We start from the raw sequence: 16,673 nt of genomic DNA, 5'->3' as shown, positions 1-16,673 counted from the left end.
ATCCTTCGTGAGGGCTTTGATTACCTATCATTGTGTCCTGAAATGAAGGACATCTTACCCAAGATACTTCTCACCCCTCCTAAAGTGATGTTCTGTCATCACAACATCCACAACGTCCTAGTCCATCCCTACGCCACTCCCAGTCCCAACCTCTTGCCACACAAGGATCATATCCCTGTTGAAGACCCAGGTGGAAAACCTGCCTAATCCACCCACCCAGCACTAACAGTTCCACTCCTATCACAGGTTTGTCCTACCCCATCAGGGGATGGGCCACCTATGAAAACAGCCATGCCATTTATAAGCTCTGCTGCAATTATTGCATTGCTTCTGATACTGGTATGACTACCAACTAGCTGCCCACCAGGATGAATGACCCCTGCCAAACTGTGGCCAAGAGCAACGTAGACCACACTGTGGCACAACATGCATCTGAACATAAAATATTTTATTTCAGTGGTTGCATTACTACTCGAGCCATCTGGATGATTCCTTCCACCACCAGCTTTTCTGAATTGTGCAGATCAGAGTTGTCCTTACAACACATTCTCCATTCCCGTAATTATCCTGGCCTCAACTTTGGTAACATATTGCCCCACACTCTTCACCCAACTGTTTCCATCCCCTCTGATCTATCATCTCCTTCCCAGCCTCATCTCCCACTATGTTTATTTGCAACCCTTGGCCAATGCAAACGACTGTCATTTCCCACTCCTCTCCTTTTTTTCCCTCCACCTCCCTGCCTCACAACCTCCTGACACTGTGTCTGTTGGCAGTTTAGTACCTGCACGCTCCACAAGACAGTGTTTGTCTTTCTTCCCATCCATACACCATTATCCCTTCCCCTTCCCCACCCCTTCCAGATTGCTGCTTGCATCCCATATGATGTTGCATTCCGGCCCAAGGTGCTGGAGTTGGTGGTCATGTGTGCTTGAGGTGTACTTGCTTGTGTATGCATGTGTGTGAATGGTGTGTATTTGTGTGTCTCTTTTACAGATGAACACAGTGGCCAAAATCTATATGTGAGTGTCTTTAAATTGTGCCTGCCTGCAACTTGATGTGTCTTCTTTAAGCAAGCAGCAATCTGTCTTTGCCTATGTTGTTGACAAGCTACATATTTATATGATGATACTATCCCACAATTGTACTGCTGTCTGTATAGCACAAACAATACTTCAGTCTGGAAATATTTATATTTTCTTGTATTTTACCCAATTATTGGTTTAAATTTTTAAGATTTGATGTTCTGGAATACTGTCACTGTGCTTTGCAGCTATACTGTAAGATGTTGAAACACTTGTTCATGGCCACCATGAAACACATGAATAAATAAATAAATAAAGTACTTAGATACATCTCTCAATGAAATTAATCAATTTTTGAAAATATAATTTAATTCGATAGATAAAAAATCTGCTCACCAAGTGATGGCAGGAGAACACACATGTAAAGGTATTAAAATCTTCAAGTTTTCAATTCCAGGGCTCTTTCTTTCTTTCCCTTCAACCCCTCTACCAGAAGAAGGAGCTAGTAGCTCTAACAGCTTGCAAATTTCAAAATCTTTATATGTGTGTTCTCCTGCCACCGCTTGGTGAGTAAATTTTTTTTTTTCTTTTTTTACCTGTCCAAATTATATCAGATACATCTCTAATATCATACAGTTCCCTGAAACTTACATCATAGCATATGTCATTCGGTCTGGACGAAATGCACGCATCATGCTCAGTCGCTGCAAGGCAGTCTTATTTTTCCACTCTTGTGGGAACTTCTCTCTCTCAGGACACTCTGACTCAATTAACTTCTTCCATCTTTTAGGATTAGTTTCAATGTCGCGATCCAGATTTCTGAAAATACAGTTATCTTAACACTGTTGTCCATTCAAAGACGTGTCTCAAACACTAATGATTATCATATTGTAACATTGCATGCTTTATATTGCAGATGTTGAGTATTTTATTTAGTAATGGTATCATATTAAGTTCTACAAACAAGACACTTTATTAAATTTTAACAAGCAAAACATGAGGCAGCATTCATGAAGATGCAATATATTTTGAACAAAATTTTTAGCAGCTACTGCTGTGGAGTGTCTGTCAGACAGAATGAAGATTTAAAAAAATAACACAGTTATTGGTAATGTATTGTTCTGAACAGAAGATGTAATAAAATTGCCTAAAGAAAAAGCATGTGTGCTACAGTCCAATGTATTTTCAGTACCATAACATCTAATGTTAGTGCATATAACAAAGTAATATTAGTAATTATGACACAATCTAGATATAAGATATTCACCTTCATGTAAAATCAACAGTGGAACTGTATAAGCATAATATCATGTCTAATAAACAACACGAAATTAAAATGTGCAAAAAAAGAATCATAAAAATTCCCAGCAGATAAATGTGTGAAAATCTCAACACTGAAGAAAACAGTTAGCAAAAATAATTGTTAACAGCCATAGCACTACTAAAATTTGGCTACTTAATATCTTTCATTGTTCCAAAATTTTATAATGATCTTTGTCTCCCCCTGTCCTCACAACATGTGTCCCTCTGCTCTTATTTTCTAACTTCCCAATCCAATTATCTTTACTCCTAAGAAAGGCACTAACAGCCATGAGAGCCAAGATAATTTTTTTCTACTTTTATCTGTGTCTATCAGCAGTACTTAGAACTCTCTCTCCTGATGGTATATACTGGCCATCCATTCTGTCTCAGTGTAATTAGCAGACACTAACTCCATAACCAAATGGTTAATATTGCTGCCTTTGGATTTTTTTTCAGGTAGAGAAAGAGGTCCACTCAGTCTTGTGAGGCTAAATGGAGTGCTGCTTGAATAAATATGTAATGGCACCATCAGGACTGATCTACTGGCAATGAATCTGAAGTGATGGGTGACATGCTGCTCACATGTCCTGCAATCATAGATTGCTTCTAATGCTCCCTTGTATGAAGCAGTTGGTGTTGGATCAAGCATAAGGCCTAATCCACATGTGTTATTTATGTTTTATATATTAGCAGAAAGGAGGCTGCTTTGAAAAATGCCACTGCTCTTCCTATTACACTATTCAGCTGCTTTTTATGTCTGATGTAAATGAAGTATATGTGTAACTTTACATGGAACACTATTAGCTGTGTATATAATGGTAAAATTAAAGTCTGTTTAATGAGAACATGTACGCCAGAATTTACACCTCTCAATACAAATATTTCATACATTTTGGAGGAATGAAGTACTAATTTATTTTAGTTTTGAATAGTTGGCGATTTCCAATTTACTATCTGTTAACTACTTTTTCACCAGAATATAAAATTCCTTTCTGAACTGTAAGTGTAATTTATGTTCATTTACTTTTGTATTATGATTGTCAGTTTCACAGCTGATCCATCCTATTATTAATGTCAACGAGACAAAACTTATGCAGTTCCACACAACACGCAAAATAAACAAATAAATAAAATGTAGTGGTGATTAATAAATGGGAGTGCAGTCCTTCAAATTACTGAGACTTTACACAGACAGTGAGCTAAATTTATCCATACACACTTCTACAAAAGATTGAGTACAGCAACATTTACTATCCATCTTGCTGCTTTGATCAGTGATAAGGACAAAACCAAAGCTGTATGCTTGGGATATAACCCCATTAAACCACATCTTATGGCATAATATTCAAGGGCAACCAACCAGATGCAAGAAAGATATTTACCATACAAAAGTGAGAGATCAGTGTCGTGTGTGGATCCCAGAAGAGGGGTTTATGTATAAACTTATTCAAACATCTGACCACGCTCACAATGACACTGCAGTACAATCTTTCTATAATCTCTTTTGTTGCCAAGAATTTTAGATTGTATAAAATGGACAATGTACATGCAACCATTCAATCAGGGTGAAGTGAAATTCGCGCACTCGGGCTTTGCAGCATGACTCCTCACATGCCAGTGATAAAAAAAAATATCTCTCACAAAATTTTGTCCGGCAAGTACATCCGGCAGAAAAAGGATGTTAAAGAGTGGCAATCTGGCAACGCTGTAACCACATGTCCTGTGAGTACTTCTGTCAGCACTTACTTGTTGTGCTGTACAGTTGGTGCAGTGGATAGAGTTTTGGGTTAGCATGCATGAGGTCAAGGGTTCGATCCTGGGTTGAGGTGCATTTTTTTGTTTGCTAATTTCATTCTGACATTTCATACTGTAATATACAGCGTTTCTTAGGTAACATATACCCTAAATTTACAACATTTTGTAATGCTGAACATAACAAATACGTGGTTAGGCAGATAAGAAACAGACAGTTGAAACAAATGGCCGGTCATAGGACAGAATAACTACAAAATCAATACCTGTTTCGAGATGCTAAAGACGATAGCACAGTACAATAACACAACATCTAGTTGCTATTTATACTACATGTAATATGAGCATTCAGATGTCGCACATTAGCAACCAGTGACAATAATAATGTCCATATTAATGACTGCATGACCTTCACAACAGAATACATTGTCCTCAGAACAACAGATGCTCAAAGTGACCTCCCTGCACGTCCAAACATTGTGCAACCCACCAGATCATACAGCTCTGGACCCTTTGCAACAAAGCTGCATCCACAGTAACAAGAACAACATGAACATGCGCTACCAATTCTTCCACATTCGCCAGAGTAGAATACACATGTTCCTCCAAGCGTCCACACAGGAAGAAATCCAGGCGATTTACATCAGGTGAATGCGGTAGTCATCCAACTGGACCTCCATGTCCAAATACTATCGCACATTAATTCCAGAGTGCGGAGGTGCACCATCATGTTGGAATCATATCCTCTGGCAAACATGTAGTGGAACATCATCCAGCGCATCAGACAGATAGTTTGAGAGGAATGCATGATATCTTCATGCAGTCAACTAGTCAGGCAACATGTAGGGGCCCAAACACCTGTCGTGCAATATTATGGCCCAGACGTTGATACCATACAAACTTGATATCCACAGTCACAGGTGATGTGTGGGTTAACCTCACACCAATGGTGGGCATTGTGCATATTGAAGACACCCTCATGAGTGAATGCTGCTTCATCCGACCATATTATGGTGTCCACAAAGTCATAGTTGGCTTCCTGTTGTTGTTGGAACCATTCACAGAATAACATTCGCTGATGGCGAGCTGCAGGATGGAGGTATTGCGTGAAAGCATAATGATAGGGGTGCAGCCCATGCTTGTGCAGCACATTAACAACCATGTGTTGTGAGACACGCAACTGCCTTGCTATGCTACGTGTAGTTCACTGAGGTTCTTGGTGTATGACCTCCAGAATAGCTTCCTCAGTAGCTGGAGTAATGCAAGTCTGTGGACGACCTCTGTCTTGCGATGGTGAAGGAGAGAATCTGAGTCCCAAAGATGCACCTCCAGATGACAAAACACATTTTTATTTGGATAGCATCGACGAGGATGTCTAGCAGCATATTCACGAGCGACAACACGGGCCTGATTATCAGATACACCAAGGACCAGAAGCATATCCACATAATCATCATTTCTGTATGCGTTAATCTACTAGCAACATATTATAGAATTTTATATCAAAATGCAAAACCTCATTCTAAACCCTATCTGGGACACTTTGTATGGAAACTATTTTTACATACATTATTGTGGTTGTGAATATCACAGTTCATCCCATAACAGCTCTTACTATTAACCACAAATACCAAACCAAAGGAAGTAAATGGCCTGGAATTCCCAAAGTCCCTCAAGAGGCTTCTACCAGGTGTTTGGTTATCAGTTTTAAATAATATGCATACCACATGGTTATGTAGAACAAAAACTTTCTTGATCTTAGCATCATTGTGACAGAAATACATGGCATAGGGCGGTACTGAGTAAATGTATGCTAGGAGTCTAGTCTGCAAATTATTACAATGAGAGAAAATTCTAAGTAAAAAGCTTGCAGAATTGAGTTTTCGATTAACTTATCCAAATTCCAGTTCCACCTCAGTTTCTTATCTATCAGCATGTCCAGGAGTGTCACATGCAGAATTTCATGTGGTTTTCAATAACTGACCTCTACTTCTGTTAGTTGTAATTGCATAATATTAAGTCTTAGTGAGAATAATCAATTTATGTTCTTGGAAACGTGACAGATAATGATATAGGGTAATATTTCTAGCTTAGTTCTACAAGAACCGATTCTATATATTTCTGTCTCTGTACAGAATCTTTTAAGGAAGATATACTTAACTTATCGTCAGAAAGATGGTTCAATATTTTGGTTTAAGTTCATTTCTTAAAGATGGAAATGAATCTGTAACTAGAGCTCACTTGCTTATTTCCACTTTTATACATTGGTGTTACTACTGCATACTTTGGTATTTCAGGAAATATGGCTTAATTCATTGTATGATTACAAAATAATTTAAATAATGGTTCATCCAGTTAGTACAAGATTTTGATGCTTTTCTTAAATACCAGAACACTTACTTTCTTCAGTGACTGAATGCTTTTTGTCATATCTTTAAAAGTTGATTTGGCAAAACTGGTATCTGGTTGTGGAGTATTTAATGCCTGCACAAAAACATAAAGTTCACACATGAGACTGAAAACAATGGTACCTTGCCATTTCTGGATGTGGAAGTATACAGAGCTGCTGAAGATAAACTGGGACACAAACTGCACAGGAAACCAATGCACACTAATCGGTACCTGCATGCAGAGAGCCACCACCACCCAGCTCAAAAGTATTCTGTACTGCATACATTAACTGTCTTAGCCTACTGGATAAGAGATGAAAATAACATCAAAGAAGAATTAAAGGAACTACAACATACGTTTTGTGCCAATGGCTATGATGACAACAGCCAATGGCTATGATGACAACATCATAAGAAAGGTAGCTAAAACCAAACGGAGCAGAAGGCAAAGAAGAGAAGCTTCCACTTGTACACTTACCATATGTAAAAGGCTTCAGTGAATGGCTAGACAATGTCCTCCGCTGACAAGGTTTCAAACCTATTTTTCCAAGCAGTCACAGGATCCATGAAATGATAGGTTCCACCAAGGATGTAGTCAACAATCTTAACATTACAGGTGTTTGCGAACTACGGTGTGAGTGCGGTGCTATCTACATAGGAGAAACAGGGAGAACTGTCAGCTTACGAGTAGCAGAACATGAACACTATGTACGATTACAACAACATAATAAATTGGCAATAGCGGAACACCACTGTGACTGTGGACAACCTATCAGGTTCCAGAAAGCCCGAGTACTGGTGAAAGAATTGTGGATGCGAGAACGCAAAATACAGGAGGCGATCAAAATTATTAAGCAGCCTGACAACATCAACAGAGAAGATGCCTACAAACTCCTGGCATCCTGGTTGCCGCCCATCCCAGTCCAACGGGCTGTAAGCAGTCGCGGGGCAGAAGCTACATTGGACACGGACGTATCTGCACAAGCAGCTGTAGAGCAACTGTCAGTCCAATTCCGCGCACACCAGGAGCAAAACTTGCTGACCAGAAGCCAAACGCTGATTGGCGGACAGCTACCAATCGTTGATGACATGGACATCCACGAATAGCCTGTCTCCTTCCATCTTCCGTTATGTCACGACTACCAAATCATATTAGAGGGTCAATTAAAAGTTTTACAACAGTGACGCCAGACATCGATAGTCTGTAATAAATAGAAGAACCTATTCCTATGCAAAACCAGTTGTGCCCTGAGGAAAGCCATTGCAATTCGGCCAAAACGTCGGTTTTAGTTTATTATTGATGTTAGTTTTTAGTGATGACATGGCATAATACACAGAAGAATTTTAATCACTATGACACCGGTCACAGAAGCCTATGTTCTTATACTTAATGCCTATCTAAGTGCCAGTACATCCAGTGGATCTGCTTTTTATGGTACATTTTTTTTTCACTGTGTTTTAGTCCACTGTTAGGAAGAATACATCAACTTTTATGACAAATGGTGTGAATTCATCATCTTATGTTTCACTGTTACTGCCATCTAATACTTTAGTATTTTATCCCTTATTGATTTGATTCGTGTGCCTAATAATGCTCCTTTCTACCTTTGCTTTATTTTTCGATTGTTTGTATGTATAATTTTTGTTTTTGTGATTACATGGTAAATAACTTAGCAGTATTGCTAGTAGTACACCTTAAGGTCTTGATCAGAGCAAGTCCTTTGCAATAAATAAAACTCTGTTCCTAGCACAAAATACTTTAATCTCAGAGATTAGCCATTCCTCCTCTTGGATACCACTGTAATTGCCCCTGACCCACTGTAAAGACTATTTATATTTATAGTGTTGTAAAAATATTATTAGGAAATGATTAACTTTCTCACCTACTATGTACCCTTGATAAATATCTTTCCATTTTTCATCTTGTAAATTCTCCCTGAAATGTGTAGTTTAGTCAGCATTTACAATTCTGTGAAATTTTACTTTTCTCCTCTTAGCTAAACCGGATTTTTGGAGGTGATTTACTGCTTCTATTTGACCGCCATGGTCAGAAAACAGTTTGCTTCAGAGGTAACTTCTATTTAGGTGTTAGCATGTATTTCTGGAAGTATTTGTCTCATGTGTTGTCTTATATGGATGTGAAACACAGATGATAAAGAGTACATACTAGAAGGGAATAAAAAATTTTAAAACATAGTACTGCATAAGGATGCCGAGGATTTGGTAGATAGATCAGATAACTAATGAAGAGATACTGAACTGACCTAAGTAAATCCTAGCTTAATCGGACACAAGCTGAGGCATCAACAAATAGTTACTGTAATAATGGAGGAAAATCTGTGTAAGTGGGGGGTGTGCAATCAAAACTGTAGGAGGAGAAGACAACTCAACACAGCAAGGAGTTTCAAATGATGTAAGCTTCAGGAGGTATGCAGAGATGAAGGGAGTTGCTTCAACCAGACTTCAGGCTGAAGGGTGCAACAACAATATGCCTATTTGATGAAAAGCAGTTGGATTCAAAACTCACCAATCATTGATGCAGTCTGTCTTTCTGTTCTTAATGAGAATGCTACTGTAAGGAACAAAGCAAATCAGGACAACATTAACTCAAACTGCCCTCAAGTACAGTACAAGAAGAAGTCAATACTAAAGTTTACAAACACAGTCACTAGTTAGTTATTTCTACTGAGTCTTATCAATATTCTCTAACTGTTTTATAAAATTTACATTTCCTGTTGGGGGAGTGTACACTGTCATAACCAGAACCCTGTATGTTTCCAAGTCTCTTACTGAAGTGTGGCAGTCAAAGGTCTGTTCAATGCAGTATTCATTTAGGCTTATGGATGCAGATACATTTTCTATGTATACAGCGACTACCCTTCCCCTATACCGTCCCTGTCTGTTGCCATCTATGTGCGTCACTTGATTTTTGTGACTTTAAAATTGTGTTCCATTACACATAGCACCTCTCTAAATATACCTTTAGATGTTTCATTATCCTGTTCTGCTATGAGAAGCTCATCTTTCATATTTAACAACCCAAGCAACTGCTCTCTTTTCATTACCTGCTGCTACTATGTTTACAGATATTCAGCAGTTATGTCTTTCAGAAACATTTGCTCTGTAACAGGCTTAGTGAAAATGTTAAAAATCACATGGATTTGACAGGCAGTACTGCAGTTGCACTGAATGCTTCTAAAACATAGTGATGCAATAATCTCTTTTCAGAAATATCCAGATGTGTGCATCATCAATCAGATGGCTCCATCTATGGTGGAGCCATGTGAGGGATGATATACAAATCACACTTATGTGTGTTCATCCCAACCTACAGAGTAAATTCTGAAATTGTGAATTTACAAGTTTGACAGAATGCTTTACCCCCGCAGTGCAAAAACCACTACATGACCTTTTTATCAAGGTATTTTATCAGAGAGACTAAATCATATGTGATATCACTATGCCCTGCAGTAGTAGATTCTTGGGTTTTCATATGGATTTTCATATACACAGAGAGTTCCACATGGCGGGGATTGAAAAGAAACGTGTTAATAGTCATGTGACAATAAAATGAGTCAGACAAAAGTTTTATGGTTCCAAAAGTTCTACTTCCTATGCTCCCACAATATTCTTTATTCCAGAAGTGCTCATCCAGCAAGCTACACAGCAGACTTTCTGTGATGTTTGGAACGCAGGAGAGTTAGAAATGAAGCTGTGATGTCATGTCATGAGTCACAGCTGCAGTTCTAAGTGGTGAGAGTACTTGGAGCAGTGCCTATGAATTCCATGGTTCTTGGTTTGAGTTCCAGTCACCACACAATTTAATCCATCAGGAAGTTTTAACAGGTAAAGGTATATCAATATGGAGCTCAACAATCTTTACATTTGGAAGTGCTACAGGATCCCTGGAAGACAATTTTAAAGCTTAGACAACAAATATTGCACCTTTAACTGAAGGTCATTATAACTGTATTCATACCAGACTAATGCAAGTCAAAATGGCACCAGGACAAGTATGACTTTTTTATTGAAGAAAATGACCAAATAGTACATGGCTGTATGCAGGTAGCAAACATTTTAATGGTCAATTCCTGAGTGTAAGCAGAGAAAAGGAAGAAGCATTGCACTACATGTAACAAGCAGTTCCACAAACAACGAATCAGTTTTGTAACAGTCCAATTATTTAATGTTAATTTAAGAAAAAATTAGCTCCATTTTATTTCCATACTCACTGGTCTTCTGGACTGATAAGAAAATGCTTGGTGCATGTGTGCTACAATCTACACAGTACACAAAACGGGACAGAATACTTGTTGCAGAAGCAACAAAAAAAGCATACCATATTGAATACAATCAAAATCCCTAAGATTGGCAGTGTTTTGCAGCAGCTTGAAATTTAGTGCAGATTTCAATGTGAGATGCTTTTAATAACTTCCACAAAGAAACTCTATCTCAAAAACTGATGGAAAATAAAAAGAGATTTTGGTCATATTTAAAGTTCACTGCACAACAGTCATGATAATTTTACCAATGAAAGTGCCACTAAAGTGGAGTTACTAAATACTATTGTCTAAAATTCATTCATCAAAGAATGATAAAGCAAACATATCAGAATTTGAATCAAGAACTCCCGACAACGTGAGTAACTTAGAAGTAGATATCCTCAGTGTAGAGAAGCCACTCAAATCACTTGATAAAGGCAAGTTTTCTGCTCCAGATTGTATACCAATTAGATTCCTATCAGAGTATGCTGATGTAATAGCTCCATGTCTAGCAAACATATCTTGGTGAAAGATCTGTTCCTAAAGGCTGGAAACATGCACAGTTGACATCGATACTCCAGAAAGAAAATAGGAGTAATCCATTGAATTACAGATCCATATCACTGACATTGATTTTCAGCGGGATTTTTGAACATGTTCAATGACTGAACATTATGAATTACCTAGAAGTAAAAATCTATTGACATGCAGTCAGCACAGATTCAGAAAATATCATTCTTGTACAACACAACTCTCTCTTTATTCTTATGGAGTTATGAGTGCTATTGACAAAAGGTCTCAAATAGATTCCATATTTCTGGATTTCCAGTAGGTTTTTCATGCCATTCCTCATAAGTGATTTCTACTCAATTTGTGTACCTATGGAGTATCGTCTCAGTTGTGCAATTGGATTTGTGATTTCCTTTCAAAAAGGTCACAGTTCAAAGTAACTGACAGAAAGTCATAGAGTAAAAAGGAAGTGATTTATGGTGCTCCCCAAGGAAGTGTTATAGGTCATCTGCTGTTCTTAACTTATATAAATGATTTAGAAGACACTCTGAGTAGCCCTCTTAGATTGTTTGAAGGTGACTAGTAAAGCCATCTCTTAGATTGTTTGAAGGTGACTAGTAAAGCCATCAGAAGGTCAAAGCCAATTACTAAATGATTCGAACGAGATATCTGTATGGTGTGAAAAGTGGCAATTGAATCTACATAATGAAAAGTGTGAGGCCATCAAGCATTATTACTGAATGGAATCCATTAAATTTTGGTTACATGATAAATACACAAATCTAAAGGCTGTGAATTCAACCAAATACCTAGCGATAAAAATTATGAACAACTTAAACTGGACATATCACTGGATCCACTGAAGAGGCTGCCTACACTATGCTTGTTCATCCTTTACTAGAACATTAGTGTGCAGTACATGATCACTGCCAGATAAGGTTGACAGAAGACGTCAAAAAATTTCACAGAAGGGCAGTTTGTTTTGTACTATCGTGAAATAGGACAGGGACATGATATGAGAGCTGGGTTGGCAATCATTAAAACAAAACAAAAGTCTATCTCTTTTTTAGATGGTGAGATGTTTTGCAAAGTTTCAGTCTCAAACTTTCTCCTCTGAATGTGAAAATATTTTATTGAGCACCCCCCCCCCCCCGGAACTTAAGTGTAAATTTCAGAGTAGTGATGTAGATGTAGCTGTAGGTCCTTCCTGACCTTCCTTTTCCAAATTAATCTCTTGAAATAAAGTACTAAGCTCACTGAAAGCTCTGTTTATTTAATTAGAGTAGTTAGAGTATTTATATTTTATCAGGATATTTGGACTTGGGGAACTGGACAGAGGTTGACTTTATCAGTAAGTAAACAGCTGCTATTTGTGAAGTTACATAAATACTTTGTTTTGAAGTACTGAGTACTGTGAATGGAGGAGAACTGGCTTTTTCCTAAGTAGCTGCTTTTCTCCTGTTTTACAGTAGCTCCCTTCAGTGGCTGCTTCTGTCTGTTAAGATGTAACTTGACTTCATCTCAGTGATCTGTGGTAAACTGGATGCCAAACTGTAGCTGTGCCAGCCAAAGATGCTCATATTTCATTCCTTGTGTAACTACATGATGGTTAAGAAGTATCATTACAACAAAAAAGAAAGTACTTTCAAATTCTATACCCACAAGAGACTATTACATTGGATGGTCCATTTCTGGAAAAGAACTAAATGTATGCCTTCAAAATCAGCACAAAAATGGTAATAGTTCTGCTGCATCATTCTAAATCTCAAGAGTGAACCAGACATTAACTGGCAGATAAGAAAAATGATTCTATTAATTTTGCTTGTGCTTTACTCATGCTAATACAGTTACTTGCAAAAAATACTGTTCACTTCAACACTACTGTCAATACCCTGCAAGTGAATTCATAGTAATCTTTACGTAGACAGAGCATTTTTACACAATAGAAATCTACTAATGTCTCTGATGTAAAGTTTCTCAAATGGTTGTTATAACTTTTAGAATATAGCAAATCATATGACCAGTTTTTAGTCATGGTAATTACAAAAAAATTGTTTAAAACTTCAACTTTATTTAGATCACCTAAACTAATGGAGTAGTCACTGCTAAGACGCTGAGGCTAAAGCATTAAGGCAACTAATGGTAGGTCTACAGTAGAACCTGTATTCATCTTTAGATGAGAGGCTACGAATGCCACCCCAGCTGCTGTCAGATAAAAAGTCAACTGGACTAGTCACATGTGGCATTATGGGAAAGCGTAACAGGAAATCCAGTTCTGCAGGCTGAATTTCTTCATTCATCAATAAAATCTGAAAATGTTATGGAACAACATAACAAAACATATATACTACAAAACTGTATTTCACACAGTGATAGGCTGCACTCACCTGAAAAGCCATCTGTGAAGCAAATATAAGTTTGTCACATTCAAAAAGCCCTCTAGTTGTGTACACAAAAACAGAGTACGTAATACAGTCTATTAGATTCAAAACCCTTGTGGGCACATCATCAGATGGTACAGCTTTCTCAATTGCCTTTTGAAAAACCACGCTAAATGCCTGAAATTTATAAAAAGAGACCCATAATACATTATTTACAAATGTAAAATAAAATTGTTTGATAAACTCTCAGGCACACATCTAAGGAATATCATTAAAATATTCAATATTTCAGTGGATGAACTTATCAGCACTCTCAAAACTGCATGGACATGTGGAGGAGGAGGAGAGGGGCAAGGAGGTGGGTTAGAGGGATCGAACACCTCTGCCTCCTGAAATATTCTAAGTAAGAATTAGATTCTTCATTATCACATGTATCTGCTTTCCTTCGCATGCGGGATCAGCACAATCCCTGAGTCCTTTGTGTTTACAAATTTATTTAGCATTGCTCCCAACACATTCCTAATACAAAGAGGCGATTGTGTTGTCTTAACAAGTAACTGACCAATGCAACAGGTGCTCCCTAATGACCTACATTCTTTGTATCCTATATTCCTTGGTACACATGCACTGGCATAGTGTCATTCTTTTTTGAGAAATTACTCACTTGCGTTAATGAGCTTCTTTGAACCACAGCCTGCCATTAAGCAATGTATAATGTGGTTCATCTTGGAAAATCTATTTAAAAGGCAGGTTGCACTATATGTGTGATGAGGATGCATAAATTGTTCTGTGGCATTACTTAAGAGAATGTTCATCCTGTAATGTGTGATAGAAGCTACTAAATGAAACAAATCCTTGGCTAGAATGTCTGTACTTTAAACTAAGTTTAGTAATACAAATGGTGCTGCTGAGTCCACCTTAGAACACAGTTCCCAGCATATATTTGCACATAGTTTGCACTGTCCCATTCACTCATGTAGAAAAATCTCTCTCTAGTACAGAACTTGTGACCTGCTGTCCAATAAACCAAAACTTTTGCCAGTCAGTAAACAGTTGTTAAGTTCACATGATGGTCATCAGTTTAGTATGCTCACACAATACTACACTGTTCACCAACTTGCAGTAATCTGAATGTTCTGAAATATAATTACGTAGCAAGCTACGTAAAATTCTCCAGCCCATCAGGAGCACGTCACAATTTTCTCTAAAAATCTTAAAACTTCAAAAATGTCATTTACAATGGCTCTCTTAGTTTCTGAGCCATTAATTAGGTGAAAGCAAATTACAACATATTTACTTATTGGTACATTGAACAAAATTTCCTCCCACTACTAAAGCTTAAGCACAACTCCTCCAGATAAGAGAGAGTAAATCTCTCCTGCTTCCAGAACACATGATCATTCTTCTCTCTGACTACTGGAGTATAATTTAGCAAATCAACTTCATAGCTTTTCACATACAGCATGGTAATATTTCTCCTTAACCAGTTCCCAACTCCAAATTTCATTTAATTATTCCCCACACTTTGTCTCTTTCAAAAAGCAAATGGACTCAAAACAGTCCCATCTTTAACAGTCTTAAGGACAAAAAGACTTTGTTTCTAGAATTCTTAAAGTGACTACTTTACAATGAGTATTTAATGTCACATATGTGACTCATGGCATGTTGCACAATGTGATTCATATGTGTTGACAAATTTCAAGATTCATATGTCACATACACGCTGCATTCACTTCATCACTTACGTTTAGCACTGATTGTGCTATTGAATACAAGGACATTAGAGAAGGAGGACAAGCTCGGTTTGCTTCAAGGGAGGAGAAGAAATCAGCCATGTGCTTGCAAAGGAACCATCCTGATATTTGCCTGGAGCAATTACGGGAAATCATGGAAAATCCGAATCATGATGGCTGAATGCAGATCTGAACCATCATCCTCCTAAATGCAAGTCCAGTGAACTAACCAATGTGTTCTCTCCACTGATTCTAATACCAGTATAAATGTAATTAGTAACATCAAACAACTGAAAATAATAATTAATGCTCTAAAAGTTAAAACATTATGTAACTTATACTTTTAGGAACGAAATACTTTTTATTTAACCATATAGTAAGAAAATGTTTAGTCATCCCTTGATGTATTTACAAAAACATATTAACATGACAGGATGTTGCTTTTAATGGAAGGTTATAAAATCTAGCTTTTAGGTAATTTTGATTATCTCTAAAATTACTTACGGTGTAGAACTGAAACATACAGAAGTTAACTACTGTCATTCTGAAAGACTTCATAGTGATTGGTATATGGGAAATGACTATTAATTCAAAGGTTGGTGTGTGATTTAAAACAATGTGCAAAGCATATGCACGCATGGCTAACTCTACAACATGCAAGCACAGGGACAGCAGATTGCAACTTCCCAGTGTGGGAAAGCATCCTGTAGAGCACTAGGCCAGTAAGAAAAATCTTACATTTTCCTAATAATCAGTGCACATCACTCACACACAGTAATGTCAATGACGGATAGTAATGGTGAATGGCTCAGAAAAAAGAGTGCACATCCTCCAAATGTATATTGGATTTCCACAAGTTTGTAACTGCATCTTCTGGATGTGATTAATGTGTTTAACACAGTGAGATCAACAATTAGATTCGCATAAAAATGAAGTGGATGGGAGAGGAACAATTATCTCCACTGATTTTTTTCTATGCAAATAAAAATGTTTTTAACCAAATGCAAACTCAACTTCTGTTGATACCAGTACATCCCAAATTAATCCTGAGTCAAGTGACATCACAGTGAACACAGCAGCTAGCAATAGTAAATGGAATATCAGACAATATGTGAATGAAGTTCACATTGATAACTTCTGCAACGAACTGCTGAAATCCCTATGGGTGCCACTTGAAGGCTACATATTCCCAGCACATTCCACAGAAAACCTACTTTTCTGAAAACAGTGGCCTCGCAGGTACTCTTGGTTGGCATTTTCTGAACACATTCAAGGAGCACCTTGTAAAAGTTTCATTCTTTTTCAAGCAGACAATGTT

At 37.6% G+C, this 16,673-nt stretch overlaps 1 protein-coding gene across 1 annotated transcript in view; it reads right to left on the bottom strand.

Moving 5' to 3' along the window:
• Positions 1–16,673, bottom strand: part of LOC124606003 (dynein beta chain, ciliary) — an 809,537-nt gene that overhangs the window by 130,375 nt on the left and 662,489 nt on the right. The window contains exons 69-71 of the mRNA XM_047137965.1: positions 13,629–13,799; positions 13,402–13,550; positions 1,677–1,844 (exon numbers count right to left, since the gene is read on the bottom strand). Coding sequence (XP_046993921.1) covers positions 1,677–1,844; positions 13,402–13,550; positions 13,629–13,799 — 488 coding nt within the window. The remainder of the gene's footprint in view (positions 1–1,676; positions 1,845–13,401; positions 13,551–13,628; positions 13,800–16,673) is intronic.

Source organism: Schistocerca americana, chromosome 3 (genome assembly GCF_021461395.2).
Source record: "Schistocerca americana isolate TAMUIC-IGC-003095 chromosome 3, iqSchAmer2.1, whole genome shotgun sequence".
NCBI lineage: Eukaryota > Metazoa > Arthropoda > Insecta > Orthoptera > Acrididae > Schistocerca > Schistocerca americana.
This window is presented reverse-complemented; position numbering and strand designations above follow the sequence as displayed.